Here is a 20,742-nt window from a genome sequence, read left to right as displayed (position 1 = left end):
TACCGTTATAGCAGCGTTAAACAATTTAACCCTGCACCGTCCCAACAACGAACCTTATTCAAATAACGGGCTGTCTAACTGGTTTCTCGTACTCTACGACGAGGGAGTAGCGCTGAATCGGTATTCACCATATCGGAAAAAACAAATTAGGGTAGGGTGGCCGCAATCCGATGGATGGCTCCTTGCGCTGTATCCACTGCACCACTGTGACCGCTCTGGAAAGTCATCTGAACTCGATGCACTGGCGCAGGTAAGACAGGAAAAGCGCCGCAAATTTGAATTTATTTCCTGTTTGGCAGCGTGGAGAGCTCACGCGACAGGTGACCACACAGAGCTCATCATGCACAGGTAACAATGCAGTCTCCATGAGAGGGCGAAAAGAGCTTCCTCATGGACGCATGGAGTACGATCTGATCGCTCTATGGGAGAAGGATTCGTAGCTAACAGAACTCTGTTCCAAAAGATGAAATGAAAAACATTTGAAAAAATTTCCAAAGCATTGATGCAGAGAGGAACCAGGGACTCCAGTGCGGCTGTGTGAAAGTTAAGGAGTTCACACAAGTACTAGAACTAGCAACAAAGAAGCAAACTGAAGGCCGGCCAGGGCGAAACATGCTGCTTCTACGGCTGAGCTGCATGCATGTTCAGGGGGGGTGCCACCAGTTCCCCACCCCTGTCCATGGATTCTGAGGTGGGGTGGTAATCATAGCATGGCCTGAGGTTAGGCAGAGGGGAGAGTGAGAGGAGGAGAGGAGACGAGCTTGCAGAAGCACACGCCTCTATTTCCCTAACAGCCAGGAGCTTTTCTCCCCTGACGGGAATTGCCCTCCCGCCCTCCAAGCCACTATCCCACACAATGAAGCCATGGAAGGACTCTGGTGAGTGTACATTCTCCTTCTCTCCAAACTGATTCCCGACTGACCGGTAGCTGTCTGGTGTTGCAAGCTTCCAGAGGGCTATTGCCACTCGCTTCTCAACTGTGAGGGCTGCTCTCATCTTGGTATTCTGGCGTTTCAGGGCAGGGGAAAGCAAGTCACAAAGTTCCATGAAAGTGCCCTTATGCATGCTAAAGTTTTGCAGCCGCTGAGAATCATTCCACACCTGCAAAACTACGCGGTCCCACCAGTCTGTGCTTGTTTCCCTGGCCCAAAATCGGCATTCAATGGCTAAAACCTGCCCCATTACCAGCAGGATCTCCAAAGCGCAGGGGCCCGCGGTTTGAGAGAGTTCTGTGTCCATGTCCTCATCACTCTTGTCGCCGCTCTGCCGTAGCCGCCTTCTCCTCGCCTGGCTTTGCAGGTCCTGGTTCAGCATAGACGAGAATGCGCAAGGTGTTTACAACATCCGCGATTGCGGTCTTGATCTGAGCAGGGTCCATGCTTGCTGTGCTATGGCGTTTGCACAGTTCACCCAGGAGAAAAGGCATGAAACGGTTATCTGCTTCTTTCATGGAGGGAGGGGTGAGGCTGTACCCAGAACCACCCACGACAATGTTTTTTGCCCCTTCAGAACCCAGAATTCCAAGGGGCGGGGGAGACTGTGGGAACTATGGGATAGCTATGGGATAGCTACCCACAGTGCAACGCTCTGGAAATCGACGCTAGCCTTGGTACATGGACGCACACCACCGAATTAATGTGCTTAGTGTGGCTGCGTGCACTCGACTTTATACAATCTATTTTACAAAACCGGTTTATGTAAAATCGGAATAATCCCATAGTGTAGACGTACCCTAAGATGCCACAAGGACTCCTTGTTTTTGCTGATACAGACTAATATGGCTTCCACTCTGAAACCTTTCTCTCCCTCTGCATTCCCAGAGTGTCTCTTTTACTATTTCTAGCTGGCTCTGAGTCTTCGTAGCCAGTACCTCCCAATTGTCTGCTCCCTTTTCTGTTTGGTTTAGCTTTTCCTGTAGAGATGCCTTTTCCTCTTTACGGGAAGCTAAGCGGAGGTAACAGTCATTACATGCCTCCCACAACAACCACATTGCTGCTGCATCTCTTTTGGCAGCACTAGAAGGTTTGTATATGAGGAGATACTGAGCCAATCTATCCTCTAGATCCGAAATGGTGCAGACATCAGCTAGGGCTTGTTCAGTCCAACGACTGGTCCCAAATTTTTGAAGGATTTGCTTGAAAGGGGTGATCTCCTGAACAAAACGTGAGGTTGGGGCTCCCTCTGGTTCTATTCCCCTTCGGGCGAGAGCTTACCCTGCCTTCTCTTGAACATATCTTTAAAAGCTTGTTCAAACTTTCCTGTCACACCTGACACCGGTCAGCGAGTGACACTGCCTAGGTTCCGGTAAACTTCCTTATCATCCCTGACACAATTCAGTGAGTGACAGCCTGGATTCTGAAATCGTAGCTGAATAATACTTACTTCTGCCTATATATATTCTTCAAGGCCAGGAGGTTGATTTACTCTGTCTATATCTATCCTTCAAGACCTAGGAGGTGGACAAACTTCTATATCCTTCAGAGTTTGTCTGGTCGGCAAGATTGAAGTGTCAAGTTCTCTAGAGGTGGCGGTGTGCACACCAGTTTTCACAATAACCAAGACATATGCCAATATTCCCCCTTTCACAATTCTCCACCAAAATGTTATACCAAGAAGATAAAAACCAGCAGCATTCTATTCAGAGGATAAGGCAATATGCCGCATTTATTGTGAATACAGAAAGAATCATAATAAGCAGTCAATTATAGCCATAACATTCCATTCAATTTCACATTCATTCATACACACACAGGTTCTGCAAGGTTTTTGTCATAGTTACCAGCCTTAGAGTTGCTCATGCCAAGCCACTGGCAAGGTGGCCTGGACATGAGGATGGACCCGGGCCTTGTCAGATGTGCATCCGATGCTCCTGGAAGTTGGTTTTCAGAATTAGACCCAAAGTCCTCAGTCTTCAGAGTCTGTTCTTATAGAGATCCATCCTCGTGTATTTGCCTCATCATGCTATTTTCATGTTTGAAGTGATAGTCAATCGTGCAGATGGCACAGCAATGACAGAATGTCTATCTCGTTCTTCGATTCTTTGGCCCTCCTGAGTTATCGGCTATCTCTTCTGCTGTATTCTTCAGCCAAACGGTCTTATTTTAAGGCTGGCACCTCAACTTTAACCTTTCATTCCTTATTCAATCACAAATACAATCACACTCACACTCCAACCTATATCCTGTCACAGCTGCATTTTAACACCTACCCAGACTTTAACACAACCATTCTAAAATCAGTGGGACATGGCAGACTTCAATAAGTCTATTCATCCCATTTGTTACTTCTCAAAGGAAACAAACAAGCTAAGGATGCAAGTCAAGGGAGGGTTCACAAATCTTATTCTGGAGTTTGGGAAAACAAAGTTGTACCAGTCATAAAGGACAGCTGTTATCTTGTTACTTTTAGAACAACCTCTTTGTCTCTGGGTGATTTTCTACAATTAGCACAGACCTTGCAAGTTGGCAGGCCTGTTTCAATTAGCACAAACTCAGCAGGTTGAGAGAGCATGCTGAGAGACATATTTCTTTCTAATGGTCAGGCCAAATCTGGGATCTGTTCTGGAATCATTGCTTCTTACATTTTCCACAGCATAAATGTATTAATTATTACTTTTAATCCAACATAGGCACAACCAGTACAACCCTGCTCACCGATTTCCCTCTCTGTGTTCGGTAACTAAATCTGGTCCCTGAGCTAGAATTAATATAAGGGAGAATTGATTAAATTAGTTGGTTAACACCAGTGATTCAAGATACCAAGTTCTTCACAAGCAACCATCAGAAACAGTTTGATTCAGTTTAAAGATCTTTTTTTTCTTGGACACGACAGTAACCATCCTCTGCTACCAAATGTTGGCACCAGGGGGCTACTACCCCTGAAATGGGTCTTTACTGGATCCCAGTGGAGCAGGTCCACAGTAATTATCTTGCATACACAGCAGGTTATTTGAGAAGGACTTACACAAGTGGTAAAGGGTTACATCAAGCACATAACTCCTATGTTAGACATTCAAGAACTAGACATTAAGAGCGATACGTTCCTCGGAGCGAGCGTCTCTGTCACAGCCAGACACAGACACGCCCTGCGCTCGCCTCACGCAGCCCCTGCCTGGCAAACAGAGACGGTGGTTACCAATTCTATGGACGACTTCTTCTCTCCAGAGCTGGTCTCCTCAGCTCTCTGGTTTGTCTTGGATTCCCTCAAGGCCAGGCCTTGGCTGCCTGGAAACCCCACTGGTCGCAGTCCTACTCGAGCCCACAAAGCAGAGTTTTGGCTACTCTGTCTAGCAGCTTCTTCAAGCATCAATTAAGGAATCCCCTATGTCTCCGACAGTAATTTACTTTGCTTGATTCTTATTCTCTTTTTCCTCAAAAGAGTCACATGTCTCAAAAGCATGCTTAGTGGGCGTGTGGTTATTAATTTTGGCTGATTGGTATTTTGGAAGGGGCTGGAGGCGGGGCCCAAACAAAGACCACCCCACGTTTACTCACACGTCAGTTATTCACTCTGGCTCGCTGCGTGGTGCCCTGGCTGTAGGGTCCCTATAACCAGGTCGGCCTGTGCTTCATGCTGGAATTTTATACACGGGATATTTACTTTTGCATGGGCCCATATTTGCCAACCAATAGGTTCAATATCGATTGCACACGCAGGCTTTGCCAGTCCTTTATGAAATCTGCTTCTGCGTAAAGAGCCCCTGCTCCCAGGATCCTCTGCAGCCCTTCAGCCATGTTTAAGTCATGTCAAGTTATGCTTACACCATTCCTTCAGCACGGCCACACCAATTTGGCACCATCGCAACATAGACAGGCCCTAGTGCAAGCCAGGCCGAGGTGCCGTCCCCACGGCTATCTATTGTTCTCTATGCTGACTGAATTAGCTCTGAAACCCGCCTCGTCTTAGGTGACGAGTCACTTCAGCAGCTTTGTAACCTAATAGTCTCCATTTGACATAGCTCATAAACTATTTCCTGTACAAATATCTCCCAAGGACCATGACAATCAGCTAGTTCCTAGCCCTTGGCAGAGACCACATATGACCCCCTTCAGGCTAATACTGAGAAACTAGTTGGATGCAGGGGCAGGACACCTGCCCGGCGTGTCTGGGTACTTGTGGACTCATAGACTTTGCAGCCAGAAGGGACCATCATGATCTAGTCCAGGGATCGGCAACCTTTCAGAAGTGGTGTGCCGAGTCTTCATTTATTCACTCTAATTTAAGGTCTCACGTGCCAGTAATACATTTTAAAGTTTTTAGAAGGTCTCTTTCTATAAGTCTATAATATATAACTAAACTATTGTTGTATGTAAAGTAAATAAGGTTTTAAAAATGTTTAAGAAGCTTCATTTAAAATTAAATTAAAATGCAGAGCCCCCCAGACCAGTGGCCAGGACCCAGGCAGTGTGAGTGCCACTGAAAATCAGCTCGCGTGCCACCTTCGGCACCTGTGCCATAGGTTGCCTACCCATTCTAGTCTGACTTCATGCACATCACAGGCCACAGAGCCGCACCACCCACTCCTGTAACAGACCGCTGGCTTTGGCTGAGTTACTGATGTCAGATCCTGAGTTAAAGACTTTGGGTTACAGAGAATCCACTATTGACACTAGTTCAAACCTGCAAGTGACCCATGCCCTATGCTGCAAAGAGCCCTCCCTATCTCATGTCCCATCGCCGGCCATTGGGGATATTTTCTGTTGGCAGTCGCAGATCGGCTACATGCCATTGTAGGCAGCCCCATCATACCGCCCCCTCCACAGAATTCTCAAGCTCTGTCTTGACACCAGTTAGATTTTTTGCCCGCACTGCTCCCCTGGGAAGTGGGTGTGTCTGGGTATTCCCTCTTGCCCGGACTACCACTGACACTCCTCGTCTGAGTGGTTTGCCGGGCTTTGCAACTGGAATGCTTGAAATTAAATTCTGAACCCGTTTCTTCCCATCACTCTTGCTTGGTTTGATCTAGGAGGCGAGAAAAGTCTCCATGGTCATCCAAACCCTCCTGGCCATGCTTGGCGGATCTCAGTTCCAGCCGGGCAGTCAGCCGGCCGTTCAGGAAGGAATAGCTGGGGAAATCCCTGAGGTGTGAAGTGATTTGCCGTGGCCAGACTGGCACTGCAGAAAGCGTGGTAGAGAGGCCTGCACTGGAAAGGAGGGCCCTGGCCCTGCCCCAGGCTGAGCTCAGGCTGCCCTCAGCATCCTGTCCGGCAGGCCTGGTTCTGAATCACGTGCTCCCACCATGGGATCCTGCGTTCATCCCCTCTGCCTGGGACGGTGGGCTGAGGCTGACTTGGGGCACGCTGAGCCCCAGAGGGCCACCTCACCTGTGACACGCAGCTTAGTCAGGGTGTTTCTCCCTTCCCCGCATAAGCAGGGCATGGGGGAGCTCTCCCCTGACACCTCGTGACAAGCTGGGGCACAAGGCTTCAGGAGCAGGCTGTATTTCCTGAAACCCACGTGTGCTGCCAGGGTATTCACTTCTGAGCACCACAGTCTGCTGATCACTTTCGGCTGGCTGTGGGCTACAGATCACTTTCGTACTGAGGGCAGGGGTCATGGGCAGTCCGTCATGGAGCCGGTTCTGTGTTGTTTGGTTAAGAGGGGCCCCTGGCTATTGAACCTAACCCTTGTTGCTGCCAACTTCGTCTGACAAAAGAGTCACACACTAGAGGGCTGGGACTGGCTGGTGTCAGAGTTAGGACACCAGGCCAGATGGACGCCTGCCAGGGAAGGGCTGCGGTTCCTCTGGCTCCCCCATGGGCTGGATCCATCTGGGAATCGCCCTGGGGGGAAGGGCAGGGGTCCTCGGCTCCCTGACAGGGGTTGAGCTGGCTGGGATTCGCCCTGGGGGGGGAAGGGCCCCCAAGGGGGGCAGAGGGTTTACCCAGCCAGAAATGGACCCCAGGGGGAAATCGCGGGCCCCTCACTGTGGGTGATTATCACTGGAGGGAGTCTGGTGTGGCCAGGCATTGCAGCCAAGCAGTGTGTGCTCAGTTTTGATATCAGCCTGCTCTTTGCCCCTCCCTGTGTGGCAGCCGGGAGTGTGTGACAGAAGTTTCATACCCTGAGCAAGCTGGAAATGCAGCCTGGGGTGTGGCGGGTGGGTGGGCGGACTCCTTGCTCCTGATGCCAGCCAGCCTCCCTGGGAACTTACCACACTGATCATCTCGAAGGAGTTGAAGTTTGCAGCCTGCTATGGAGTTCTCCTGCTTCGGCAGCCACCTGGGCTGGGCTGCTTGTGTGCTGGCACTGGCCCTGCTCCTCCGAGCCAGGAGAAAGGGCTCCTGGCACCCACGCATGTCTCCCACTGACCTGACGGGCAAGACAGCCATTGTCACTGGAGCCAACTGCGGTGAGTCTGGCCCCAGCCCCCTGGGGGCAGCAGGGGGGCTGGCTAGTGCTTGGGGCTGTTCACTAGTAGCAGCTGGAGGTGCCAGCCTCTCCATACTCCTTGCACTCCCTGTCCGCAGTGGCAGCAGCTGGGCTGCAGGGAGCAGCAGGCAGGGAGAGGGGAAGAAGGTGGCTGGGGGTTCCCTGCCTTGCGGCTCCCAAGCCTTGCTCCCCTGGGCCTGTGGGGAAGGGGACACTGGACAGCAATACGCCCCGCCTGGGGCAGTGGGCCGTGGTGCCCTCTCATGGCTGGGCTCACAAAGAGGAAGAGGGACCCACCACTGCTGCCAGACAGAGTGAGCCAGGCGGGGAGGAGGGGTTACAGTGTTACTAAGGGCTGGATTAATGCAGCAGTGGTGTGTGAGGTGAACGTAGGGATCCAGCTTGCAGGGGAATCGGTTGTTTAAAAGAGAAATGTAAATAAGCAGTGCAGGGAGGGCATGCATGTGCATGCAGGTGGATGTATTTGTATGTGTGTGCTGCGTGTGGATGTACATGTGCATGCAGGGGCTGGTTCTGCCTCCGACCCCCACAGGGCCCCGCATGCCTGAGCGCAGCCTGCGAGTACTTCTTCTCCCGGCAGGTGGAGTTTCAGAGGAAGGAGGGCACAGTAGGGCTGGTGATGGGGCAGGAGGGCTGAGCACAGGAGGGGAGTGCAGCTGGTTCATACTGTGGCATTGGCGGGGGGAAGCGCTGGATGGCTCACACAGGGTTGGGGGGCTGGATGGCTCACACAGGGTGGGGGTGCTGGACGGCTCACAGAGGGTGGTGGGGCTGGATGGCTCACAGAGGGCAGAGGGAAGGGCTGGACGGCTCACACAGGGTGGGGGGGCTGGACGGCTCAGAAAGGGTGTGGGGGGGCTGGACAGCTCACACAGGGCAGGGGGGCCTCTCACCCCTTAACTGACTGTTCAAATCCTGAGTAATCCTCAATTTCCCCTGCTCCTCTCCAGCCTGATGCTAGCCCCAGAGCCCCAATGCCACCAGGAGGGAAGCCATTTGCTGATCATTCCCGCCTCCTCCCCCCCCCCGCACCAATGTGTTAATACCCCCCCCACACACACATACTCCTTTGCTCACCTCCCCTTCCTTCCCCTCTACAACAGCTTTCCCTGCGGTTAATGACGGCCTTGTCAAGGGCACGGCCTAGCCCGGCAGCACCCGCTCAGGGCTCTGAACTCCACAGGGGGACATGGCTGTTAGCGATGCTCCAGCCACGCCAAGGCCCCGAGTGGACGGGACGAGGCCCTGCTCTAACTGCAGCCAGGCTCTAAGCCAGGCAGCCAGGCCGGTGCTGAGCTCCGGGGGCATGTGCTGATTGGGCTGACGAGGCTGCTTGGGTTTAGCTTAAACCTCTTCCCAGTTGACTGAAGTGAGCCCCAGAAACCTGCTGTCTGCCTGAAACAGGGACGCCCCACAAGGATCGCACCGACTGCCTGGGGCAATCTGGATTGATGAACAGCGGTGTCCCTCAGCTTGCTAACCTGGGGGTCTTTTACACTGCTTCGCTGGAGGAGCTGCCACTCCTGGGCTGCTCCCACCCAGCCACCAGCGTGAGTTACTCCCAGTTATGGGGTCTGCGCCGCAGCCAGCCACTCGTACATTACGCTGCAGAGTGACACTAGCAACCGCCCAGGCCCAGACGTCCCCGGCAATGTGTGTCTGGTACTGCCCAGTGCCCCCGTACGCACCAACCCTGTTGTCCCAAATGGAGCTTCCCAAACACTTCAGTTCAAACACATTGGTTTAGATAAAACACATTTATTAGCTAAACGAGGATAGATTTACAAGAATACAAGTAAAGAGACATCAAAGTCTGAATTGGTTATGTGATGGGGCATCTCCCTCACACTCGCAGAGAAGGGGTTAACAGAGCACTAGGGAGGCTGTGTAGAAAGCAGCCAATAGGAGAGGGGCTGTGGGAAATAGCCAGTCAGGGTCCAGCTGGTCTCTATAAAAGGGAGCTGCAGGGCAGAGCAGGGTCAGTTGCTGCTGGGAGCCTGGGGGGTAAGGACTGTGTCCCTGGAGGGCAGAGAACGGGAAGCCCCTTGGACAGAGCAGTGGCTGGCTCCTGGAACTGAGCAGCTGAGGCCCTGTGAGGTGAGGCGGGAGCAGAGACAGAGTACCAGTGAGCAGACTGCGGACATGGGCGTCAGCCTCGAGCTAATCCCCAGCACAGCCCCATGTGACAGTTTACAAGGAAAATAAAAGTGAAATGCAGCTAATCCCTAACTTCACAAATGCGAGTGAATTCCAACAGTGTTACAGCAGCTTTTTGTGCAGCCAGGATCCCTCCCCCTGTCCGATGCTGCTGCTTTTGGTCTTCAGGTGTCACGGGTGCAGTGGGAAGAGAGAAAGGAAGGAATGATTGGGGGCCATCTGCCCTTTCTTTGAGAAGCATCTCCAGCTGAGGTTCAGGAGACAGTCTGTGTGGATGGGAACGCCCAGCCATTTCTTTTTAAAATGCAGATTTGGTTGCATGTGTCCCTTTTCCTGCCAGTGAATCGCTCTCAGCTGGCGATGGCCTGGTTACACCTGGCTGAGGTGTCAGCTTGGCTTGTCTCTGAGGAACTGGCTTAGCTGCTTCCCAGACTTGGCAGATGTTTTAGGGTAGTTCTCCCCATAAAGCGCTGCATTGCTGGAGCTGCGCCACTGTCTCGTGGTAATGAAGATCTCTGAGCTGCCGGGAGCGAGCTCTCCTGTCAGCCTAGGCCTTGCCTACAGGGCACAGTTTTGTGGACAGAAGCCTGCTTTTGCCAACCAAGCTGTGGAGGTGTACGTACTACAGTGCTCCTCTCGCCGACAAAACTCTTCTGCCTTGCCAACAAAATCAAACCATCTCACCAAGAGGCGTGGAGCAAAGTCAGATCGACAAAGCATCAGTGTAGACATTGTGTTCATTACATCTCCGTAACCGGCCTCCAGGAGGTATCCCACAATGCCCACCATGACCGCTCTGATCACCGTTTTGAACCCTGCTGCCCTGCATCCAGGTACATAGGCAGGGGCCCCTCCCCTTTCAGACCCCTCGGAAGTTTGAAACTGCTCAGCAGGCCTGCTGACAGGGGCTGGGGGCAAAGGGACTATTGCTCAGGGCCCCAGGTGAGCAGCAGTGGAGGCCGGGAGCCCAGGGCTCTTTTCAATTGCCTGGCTGGGCCACTGGCTCCAAGGCGCTCACGGGGTGGTACCAGTGGGGCGAAGGCAGCCGGGTGGGCAAGTGGAAGCCCTGGCCATGCCGAAAAAGCTTGTCCAGCAGTGCAGCCGGCAGCAGCTCGCTGGGCACCAGCGGCACAGGCGCGGCACCGCCCAGATGTCAGGCAGACTGCGTCAGCGCGGGCGCAGCTGGGGTGTGTGTGTGATGGAGCCCAGCTCCAGCCCGCCCTGCACAATGCGCAGAGACAGCGCAGTGACACTTCCACCCTGGGCCTGGAATTGCTGTCGGCGGGTCTGCGGCTCAGCATGGACGGCTCCCGTAGCTACTGCCCTGCTGAGCCCGCCAGCTCCCGGCAGCGAACCTGGGGCTGCGGGGAGAGGAGGCTGAGGGAGAACACAGCGGGAATCAGAATGTTAGTGCAGAATCCTGCTCTCCTGGGACTAGGACCACAGCGGCAGGCAGGCAGCTAGGCTACTGTTTTGGGGAGGGAGGTAGGGGCTGATTGCAGGGTGCCTCCCTCCCTGTGTACTAGCCTCTGCTGAGCCGGGGTGAGGGGACAGGGGGACACCAGCTGTCTGTGCACCAGCTTCTACCTCAGGCTTGGTTGCTGCCAGTTGCTCTCTGAATTTAAAGAGACAGCGTGCCGACATACACTCCTCCAACACACACTGTCTCTCTCTGATGCGCACACACACCGTCTCACACACTTCTCCCTCGCCCCCATTTCTCCTGTTATGGTTCAGCGATGTCGGTTTGGTGACGTTACAGTGGGCTGATGTAAAAAGTGATGTACAACGTGTTGCTTTTCGAGCACACACAGCGATCGTTACAAGGTTCCTAGCGTGGTGCAAACAAACAGTGCCAGGTTCCGCACACTACAGCAACACACACTCCTGGGGTTCAGGGTTAATATGCTCCATCAAGGCATCCCCAGCTGGATAGCCTCCCCTTGGGCTCCTCCTAGCCTTAAGTTCATAACACACAGCACAATACTGAACACGGTGCAGGGTCCAGGCTTTCTGACGGTGGCTGGGCTGCAGGTTACCAGGGCAGTTGAAAAGCAGCTGGCCCATAGAACAATGGGACTGAGAAACCTTCAGCATGTCATGCTGTACCTGCCCCATGAGGCATTGCAAGCCTTTCCCAGAACACCCTGCAACCAGTGGGATAGCTACCACAGGGCACTGCTGTTTGTGTCCATGCAAGAGCTGCTATTGTGGATGCACTCTGCCAGCACAAAGAGCATAGTGTGGACATGCAACAGCGGTTTAATTACAGCAGTGGTTGGACGTCGGCATAACTTAAATTGACTTTTCTTTGTAGTCTAGAAATACACTAAGGGTACGTCCAGACTACCCGCCGGATTGGCAGGTAGTGATCAATTTATCGGGGATGGATATATCACGTCTCATCTAGACACAATATATCGATCCCCACTGCGCTCCCGTTGACTCTGGAACTCCACTAGGACGAGCGACAGTAGTGGAGTTGATGTGGGAGCTGCAGTCCTTGATCCTGCGCCATGAGGACGGGAGGGAAGTTGAAATAAGATGCGTTGACTTCAGCTACACTATTCCCGTAGCTGAAGTTGCCTATCTTACATTGACCCCCCCCACTACAGTGTAGACTAGGCCTTAGTTAATCCACCTCTGGGAGAGGCGGTAGCTTTGTTGATAGGAGACACTCTCCCACTGACAGTGCTGACTGCCCTGGTGCAACTACATCACTCAGGGGCGTGGATTATTCAGACCCCTGAGCAACGTCATCACACCGAAGAAATACTGTAGCGTAGCCCAGGGATACCAGAGAGTGGAATCTTACAACCTTACATACAGTGTTGCCGCACACACTTTATTGGGACAATGTTGATCAGCGAGGTCTGAGTTTTCCAATGATACCTCTGAAGGCACACTTGTACCCCGATTACTATAATCGTGGGCCAGAGGTGAATACGGGGGTACAGAGCGCCACACTTCCCTGCATGGATTTAAATTCACCCTCCACTAAACCAGTGCAACTTCTCATGCAGACAGGGCCTTAGTTACTAAGCAGTTGTGAGGGGCAGGATGTGGCAACCAGTCCAAAAGAGCATGGTGCTTTTCCTACAACAACCCTTTCTACCGTTTCTAACCCTCATTAGACAGTCTGGAAATGGCCAGTCAATCCCTGCTGTCTCAGGATCCATTGCTCAGTCCCACCGCCCCACATCCACTGAACTGGACTTCACTCTGGTCTCTTGCTGGGTGCATCCTGCTTGTTTGATGTCATTCTCTGTGTCATCGCTTCCAAAGCCAGAAGGGACCACGGTGATCATCTAGGCCTCTATCATATCCCCCCTAGCCGTCTCTTTTCCAAGCTGAACAGTGCCGGTCTTATTAATCTTTCCCCGTGTAGGTACTTACAGACTGTGATTACGTCACCCCATAACCTTCTCTTGAGCTCCTGGAGTCTGTCACTATAGGCAGGTTTTCTAATCCTTTAATCATTCTCGTGGCTCTTCTCTGACCCCTCCCCAATTGAAATGCCTTCCTCACCAGAGAATCTGAGCCTCACAACCATTAATAGACTCAACCCCCAGGAGGAGGGCAGGGCTGTTATCCTCGTGTACCGACGGCAAACTGAGGTCCAAAGCAGATGAAGTGTGTTTCCCAGGATCACCCAGGCACCATAGTCCTTTCTGCATCGCTCCCCCTCATTTCCCAGAGCACCGCAGGCTGTCTGAGCGGGTGTGCCGGGGGGCACGAGGGTCTGGTGAGAAACGAGCAATGCCTGTATTGCTACAGGATGTGCTGACTCCCGGGCAGTGGAGGGTTCTACAGGGGTGGAAGAGTTTATGTTTAACTAGGCTCTTAGCTCCAGCAGCTAGGGGTGCTATAGCTGGGGTAGCAACTACTGAGGGTTGTTTCTATCCTTCCCCTTCGTAACTCACCTACTAATGCCTCAAGCACTGAGAGCCCCACCCACCAGCAAGCCCAGCAGAGGAGGAGTGAAACCTGCAGACTTCACGAAGCCACTAGCAGCTGCGGTGAGTTACCAAGTATTAGGATCAGTTTAAATGTCAATGACAACGGTGGTTTTCAAACCCCGGGAACCAGCTCCTCAGCTGGTGTGATCCTGCGTAGCTAACTGCTGGGGTGACCAGATGCCCTGATTTTATAGGGACAGTCCCGATCTTTGGGGCTTTGTCTGATATAGGCGCCTATTCCTCCCCACCCCCGTCATGATTTTTCACACTTGCTCTTTGGTCACCCTACTTACTGGGGACAGCACAGCCCTGTGCTGGTTTATGCTAGCTCAGGAGCTGGCCCTGAGCTTTGAAATTCCTTTTCCAGCTTTTTCCCCAAATCTTCCCAGCAAAATACTCTGCTGGGCTGAGGATTTGGGATGTGATGACATCTCCAGTGGGCACGGGGAGTTGTATTGGAGGAAGATTAAGGAGGGAACAAACATTGACCTTATAATGGGAAGCGACCTTCACCCCCAGGCACTGTTCAGGGTGATGCAGTGAGCTGCTGGGGCTTAGGCAGCCTACCTAGTGGTGGCCAGAACCTTGTCTGGTGGTTGTGCTGGCAGAAAGGACTGTGCAAAGTTTGAGGGGATCAGTTTCCATGATGAAGGCCCGAGTAGGGTCTGGGTGGTTAGAGTGAGCATGGATGTGAAGGCTCTTTAGCCTGTGTATTGGTGGACCAGGTGGGCCTGACCCCCTGCTTAAAGTGGGATGTTAAGGGGCAACCAGGTTGGAAAAACCCTATGGCAGTTTCGGCCATAGAGACCCCCTTGGGACTGTCACGTGATAGGCTGGAATTCCCTCAGAGCCCGATACCCTTTATATATCGAGCTTCAGATGCAAGAATGATACGTGCAAACACAGAAGATGACCACACTCAGTAGATTATAATCTTTGTAATGATACCTTACAAGAGACCTTTTGCCTAAAGCATATTCCAGTTACATCATATTCAAACTCATTAGCATATTTCTATAACACACATGGAGTGCAATGTCGCACCCTCCTCCTGAAATTACAGCCAGAGACTTGGACACGGGAGAGGCAGTACATGTAAAATTCTGGTTTGTCTCCAGTCACACACCCTCTTCCAGTACCTTTAAAGCCTATGATGTCATTCCTAGGGGTCCTAGCAAGGTTTGGGGTTCCTGGTCCCCAGGTGCCTGAAAACAGGTTGGAGTGCAGTATGGCTAACAGAATGCAGACAGCAATATCTGTTAAAGTGGAGGTGTCTTGGTATTTAGCCACCAAGGCCATGAGGCAGTGTGCCTCAGTTTCCCCTTCCACACAGCAGTGTAGGCCTGTTATGCGTTTTCTGCTGTTCCAAGCTTCCAACCTGTTTACAGGTATAAGCTGAAAAGCAACATGCTTGTGGGACTGTCTTGTCACCATGCTGAGCATGTACAAAAGTTTCTTCCAAAAATTAGGTATGGCACACATCTTCAAAGGGTTTACCACTAGTATTAACTCCTTTGTCTTGACGCATAGGTGGAGAAGACACAAGATTAACAGCCAATCTATGACAGACAGACTCTGTTCACACGGTTTGGTTTGTTCAGTGTCTATTGCATTTTTCAATTCCTTTGTGTACCACAGTAGTGTTCAGATACAGATACTCCTCTCTCTTTGGAGAAGGCTCTTAATTCAGTATGTGTTTGGGGTTTTGGCCAGGAAAGGATGCACTGCGGCCAGGGCCGGCTCCAGGCACCAGCATTCCAAGCAGGTGCTTGGGGCGGCAATCTGCAAGGGGCGGCAGTCCGTGTGTTTTTGCCCCCAAGCAGTGCGCCGAATTGCCGCCGTGGATGGCAGGGTCAATCTGTGTGCCGTTAGGGCGGCATGCATGTTTCCGCGGTAGTGGCAATTCGGCGGCAGCTTCTATGTTCAGCTGTCCGTGGCAGCGCAGGTTCTGTCTTCTGGTTGAAGACAGAAGCTGTCACCAAATTGCTGCTGCCACGGAAACGCATGTGTTGCCCTAATGGTGCACGGACTGCCCCTGCCATCCGTGGCGGAAATTCGGTGCGCTGCTTGGGATGGCAAAAACAGTAGAGCCGTCCCTGACTGCAGTCATTCCTGCCCTCGGCCCCTCCCTCTGGACTCTTTTTGTGTTGGGCCCCACCCGCTTGTGAAGCTTCCCAAATGCAAAGTTTTTCTTCCTTCTGCCTTGAAGAGACAGTTTTATCTCTTACAAGTTGTGACAAAGTTCCTCCTCTACCTTGGTGGGTCCTGCGCTTATTGGCGGATTTGTTCACCTCAGTGATCTTCCCCTCTTGTGGAACCCACAGTCTGGATCAGCTCCTCCTGTGTCTGATCAGGAGTTGGGAAGTTTGGGGGGAACCCGGGCCCACCCTCTACTCCGGGTTCCAGCCCAGGGCCCTGTGGATCGCAGCTGTCTATAGTGCCTCCTGTAACAGCTGCATGACAGCTACAACTCCCTGGGCTACTTCCCCATGGCCTCCTCCAAACACCTTCTTTATCCTCACCACAGGACCTTCCTCCTGGTGTCTGATAACGCTTGTCCTCCTCAATCCTCCAGCAGTACACTCTCTCACTCTCAGCTCCTTGCCTTCTTGCTCCCAGCTCCTCACACACGCTCCTTCTCCTCTGGCTCCTCCCTGCCTGACTGGAGTGAGCTCCTTTTTAAACCCAGGTGCCGTGATTAGCCTGCCTTGATTGGCTGCAGGTGTTCTAATTAAAGTAGCTATCTCTACTGCCTTCTAGAAAGATCTTAATTGGCTCCAGGTGCCTTGATTAACCTGGAGCAACTGCCATTTGGTTACCAGGGTACTAGGGATTTGTTTAGCCTGGGGCTAACATACCTGTTTCTCAGTACTTTACTGTAGCCATCTGGCCTTGCCCCATCACAAAGTGTAGCAGGAATAACATCTTTCAGTGGGGTGCTTTGGATTGGTTAGATTCCCTCAGTCACCCCATTCTCTGTTCCCAAAAGGTCAGCTGGGGGGACTCTCCCCTCCAGGAGATCTGACTGCCAGTGTTCCCTTAAAACCTGATCCAGGGGTGAGGGGTCTGGCATTTCAGATGCAGATCCCTCACCCTCCTCCTAGGGAAAAGTCTTCCTACAAAAGCGGGGCAGACTCTCCTGTCCCCCCTCACATTCCATCTGGACTTCCCTGTCTGGGCTCCCCTCTGGGGCAGACACTCCTGTGTCCCCCAAAAGGGAAAGTGATCCTGATCCAGCTGTGGACTCACAGCTACCAGCTATAACACACTTTTCACTGGCCACCAAAATCCCCCCTTTCCCCTGCCCCAACTTCACTCAGGTTGGGCTTGCTTCCAGCTACAAAGTCCCTGGGTTTGTTCCCACCGCAGCAGTCACCAGGACCCCAACTTCCACCTCTAGAACACATGTCGCTGTGCATCTCTCCCACTCCATTACAGCCAGTTCGTGCTCCTGGGTCTCGCTTTGTGCTTGTCTCTGGGCCTCAATTTCTTTGTCCTTTAAGTGCAGGGTTTGCTCGTGGGCAGCTGTTTGCCTTGTTGCTTCTACCTCCATGGCAGCCTTTTCTTTCTCCAGGGCAGCTTTTTGTACTTCAATTTGAGCCTATTTCTGGGTCTCAAGTTCTTTGTCTTTTAATTCCAGGACTTGCTGGCTCTCGCTTTCCTTCTTAGCAGTTTGCAACCTGTGCAGTTCTAGCTTCTTCTGAGCTTCACTCTCACCCATTTTGTTAATTTTCTGCCTCTAGTTCCCAGAAATAAGCAAACAGAAAATAACAAACCAGTAATCACTTTGTCTGTTCTCCAGCCAACACCCTTAAAACTCACTTAAAATCACTACGAGTGTCTCAAAGCAACCAGCTGGGCACAGACCCCGCTGACTACGCCACTGTGATGGGTTTGGTCACAAAGATCCCTTTGGGACTGTCACCCGATGGTGCTGAGACTACCTCTGAGCTCGTTTTCCCTGTCAGCTTGGGACTCCAGACCCCTGCCTTGTTGAGCCAGACGCACCAGCCTGCTGCAACACAGACCCAGGTCTGGTCCATGCCCCCAAAGCTGCAGACTTAACTGAAAACCACTCAGCAAGTCATCTCTCTCCAACACCCAGACACCCAGCTCCCAACGGGATCCAAACCCCAAATAAATCCGTTTTACTCTGTATAAAGCTTATGCAGGGTAAACTCATAAATTGTTCGCCCTCTGTAACACTGATGGAGAGAGATGCACAGCTGTTTGACCCCCAGGTATTAACACTTGCTCTGGGTTTACTAATAAACCAAGGTGATTTTATTACGTATAAAAAGTAGGATTTAAGTGGTTCCAAGTAATAACAGACAGAACAAAGTAAGTCACCAAGCAAAATAAAACAAAACACGCAAGTCTGAGCCTAATACATTAAAAAACTGATTACAGGTAAATCTCACCCCCAGAGATGTGCCAATGAGCTTCTTTCACAGACCAGACTCCTTCCTAGTCTGGGCCCGATCCTGTCCTTGTTCCAGCTCAGGTGGTAACTAGGGGATTTCTCATGACTGCAGCCCCCTTATATGGCTTTGGCATAAGGCGGGAATCTTTTGGTTCTCTGGGTCCCTACCTCTCCTTCTCAATGGAAAAGCCCCAGGTTTAAGCTGGATTCCAGTAGCAGGTGACATGGTCACATGTCCTGTGAGACCCCAAACCTCCATTCTTCCCGGCCTGACTCACAGGAAAGTTTGCAAGTAAACAGCCGTCTGCAGTCAGTTGTCTTGGTTGATGGGAGCCATCGAGCTTCCAAACTACCATGAATGGCCCACACGTTGCATAACTACAATAGGCCTCAGAGCTATATTTCATATTCCTAGTTTCAGATACAAGAATGATACATTCATACAAATAGAATCATCACACTCAGTACATTATAAGCTTTGTTATGATACCTTACTAGAGACCTTTTGCATAAAGTCCATTTCCAGTTCCACTACTGAAGGACATAAATCCACACCGTGTAGAGGTCAAGCACAGGAGCTTATTACACACAGCGCTGGTTGAGTGTCATTTTCCTTATTAGGCTCAGAGACACTGTCAATTGGTTAATAAAAGATATAGATTGTTTATGAGCAGGGGAAAGTGATGGGATAGGCAGCAAGACAAGATAGCACAGTAGCTAATGGTTAACAGGTTACATAATGTCTCCGCCCAAGGTTTTAAGTTAGCAAATTAACATTTAATTAATACTTTGATAAAATGTTATTAGTATAAAATATCTGTGTTGAATTCTGATTTGGGGTCCATAGAAATGGAGCAACTCCTTTGATTGTCCAACAGGTACATTCCTAGGGGTTAAAGCAAAGAAACAGTGAAAGTATATGGCAATAAGGATTGTCTCCTTTATGTCTTAAGGCAGGCACTGGTTCCTGGGAAGGGAGGTGGGAGGCTGCCATATCTTATACTGACATGTGCCAACTTCTCATGAACTCAGGGTTGGATCTGTGGGAAGAACGTTCCCTACAGAAGAGACTAACACAATTTGAAACATAATGAAACATAATTATTCAGCTATTACTTCAACATTTGACATTTCTGCTGACCAAGCATGTCTTAGTAAAGGCAGTTACCTTATTCACCCAGCTTTCTCTTAGCTAATCACTATTTGCCAGGCTTTGATCTCTTGACCAAACTCTGGACTTTGGGTCTGGAAAAGAGCTGGCACAATCCATAGACCAGGTTGTTTTATAAAATGCACATGGATTTTAACCCTTCAATTATATTCACACTCATTAGCATATTTCCATAAAACATTTGGAGTGCAACATAACAAACCCCTTAACGAGTTGCCTGCTAAGGTTGGCAAAACCCAAGAATCACTGACACCCCCCGCCCCACACACATTAAATGGTGCCTTCCACTCTGTGGTTGCTGCTGTTCTGAGGTCCAGGGTTCATTCTGCCAGGGATGTGATGTAACCTAGGAACTCCACTGTGTCCTTGTCAAAGTCCCACATTTTGGGCTTGGCACAGAGATTGTTCTGACAAAGTCTGTCTGGAACGATACATACATAGCGGTCACGGAGCTCTTGATTTACAGAGAAGATGAGAACATCCTCTAGATCTGACCAAGGATATCCCTAACAATGTCATTTGTAAAACGCTGGAAGGTAGTGGGAGCATTACAGAGGCCAAACAGCATGATCACATGTTTAAGATGGTCGTACTTGGTTCAGAGCACTCTCAGACTCGTCTCCTCGCTAATTCTGACCACGTTATATGCTCCATCCAGGACTGAGTCTGTGAGAAGGAGTCTCTGCATGAACTCATTAGTAAGGGGACAGAGATAACCAATTGCATTCTGTGATTTGATTTAACGGCAGGTGTTCGATGCAGGGTTGGAGAGAACCATCCTTTTTGGCTATCAAGAATAGAGAGGCACCAAGGTTAAATTCCTTCCACAGGTCTTCCTCTAGCTATTCCCAGGGGGCTTGGAGCTGTGGCTCAGAGAGAGTGTAAATGCATCCAAAGGGAACCTCTGTTCCCGGGCCAAGTTCAGTAGGGCAGTTGTTATGGTGGTGGGGCGGTAGGGGGCCTGACTTCAGTCTGTCAAACACCTTGGCAAATTCCAGGTATTTGACAGGAATCTTCTGTGTGTCTGGGCCTGCTGCTTGCCTCTCCTGGCATCTCAGGGGTTGGAGTGAACCCCAGAGCACGGTCAGCTGTGGCTGGGGGCGCAGGAGGCGATCTCGTTGGCACTGCAGTGAGCAGTGATTACCAGCCGATTAGGGAGTCATGGGCCACAAGCCAAGGGGCACCAAGGACAGCTGGTGAATGTGGGGCCCAGATTGCCCTGAAGTGCATGATTCCCTGTGACCGCTGCTGCTGCTGACCTCCAGAGGTGCTGTTTGACAGGTGACGGGCCCTGTGACGTTATGAGTATAGTATAATATCTCATTGAAAGGTGACAGGGCCAGAAAGAGTTAATTAACTCACCTCACTGACTAACCTGACCCATGGGATAAACCTTAAGGACTGGTTAGCAGGATATGTAAATGAACAGAGCTTTGAAATGCAAGTCTGCATTGTTAGAGGTGGAAGGGGAGGTGTTTGCTCAGGTCTTGGGATGCCCGCAAACAAGTCTTGTCTATTGCTATAGTTTAAATTCAAAGATCAAAAAAGGAATATTAACATTTAAGATGATACTTGAGTGAAATAGTGTTATTGTCTATGTGTCTCTTTGAAGGTTGTGGTCACCTGTATCTGAACTGTTT

At 51.1% G+C, this 20,742-nt stretch overlaps 1 protein-coding gene across 1 annotated transcript in view; it reads left to right on the top strand.

Moving 5' to 3' along the window:
• The first annotated feature begins 7,088 nt into the window (after positions 1-7,088).
• Positions 7,089-20,742, top strand: part of LOC116829274 (retinol dehydrogenase 11-like) — a 41,568-nt gene continuing 27,914 nt past the window's right edge. Inside the window, exon 1 of the mRNA XM_032787992.2 lies at positions 7,089-7,351. Coding sequence (XP_032643883.1) covers positions 7,195-7,351 — 157 coding nt within the window. The 5' untranslated portion in view covers positions 7,089-7,194. The remainder of the gene's footprint in view (positions 7,352-20,742) is intronic.

This window comes from Chelonoidis abingdonii, chromosome 5 (genome assembly GCF_003597395.2).
Source record: "Chelonoidis abingdonii isolate Lonesome George chromosome 5, CheloAbing_2.0, whole genome shotgun sequence".
Lineage (NCBI taxonomy): Eukaryota > Metazoa > Chordata > Testudines > Testudinidae > Chelonoidis > Chelonoidis abingdonii.
Note: the sequence above shows the minus strand (reverse complement) of the source record. Positions and strands in the feature narration are given on the sequence as shown.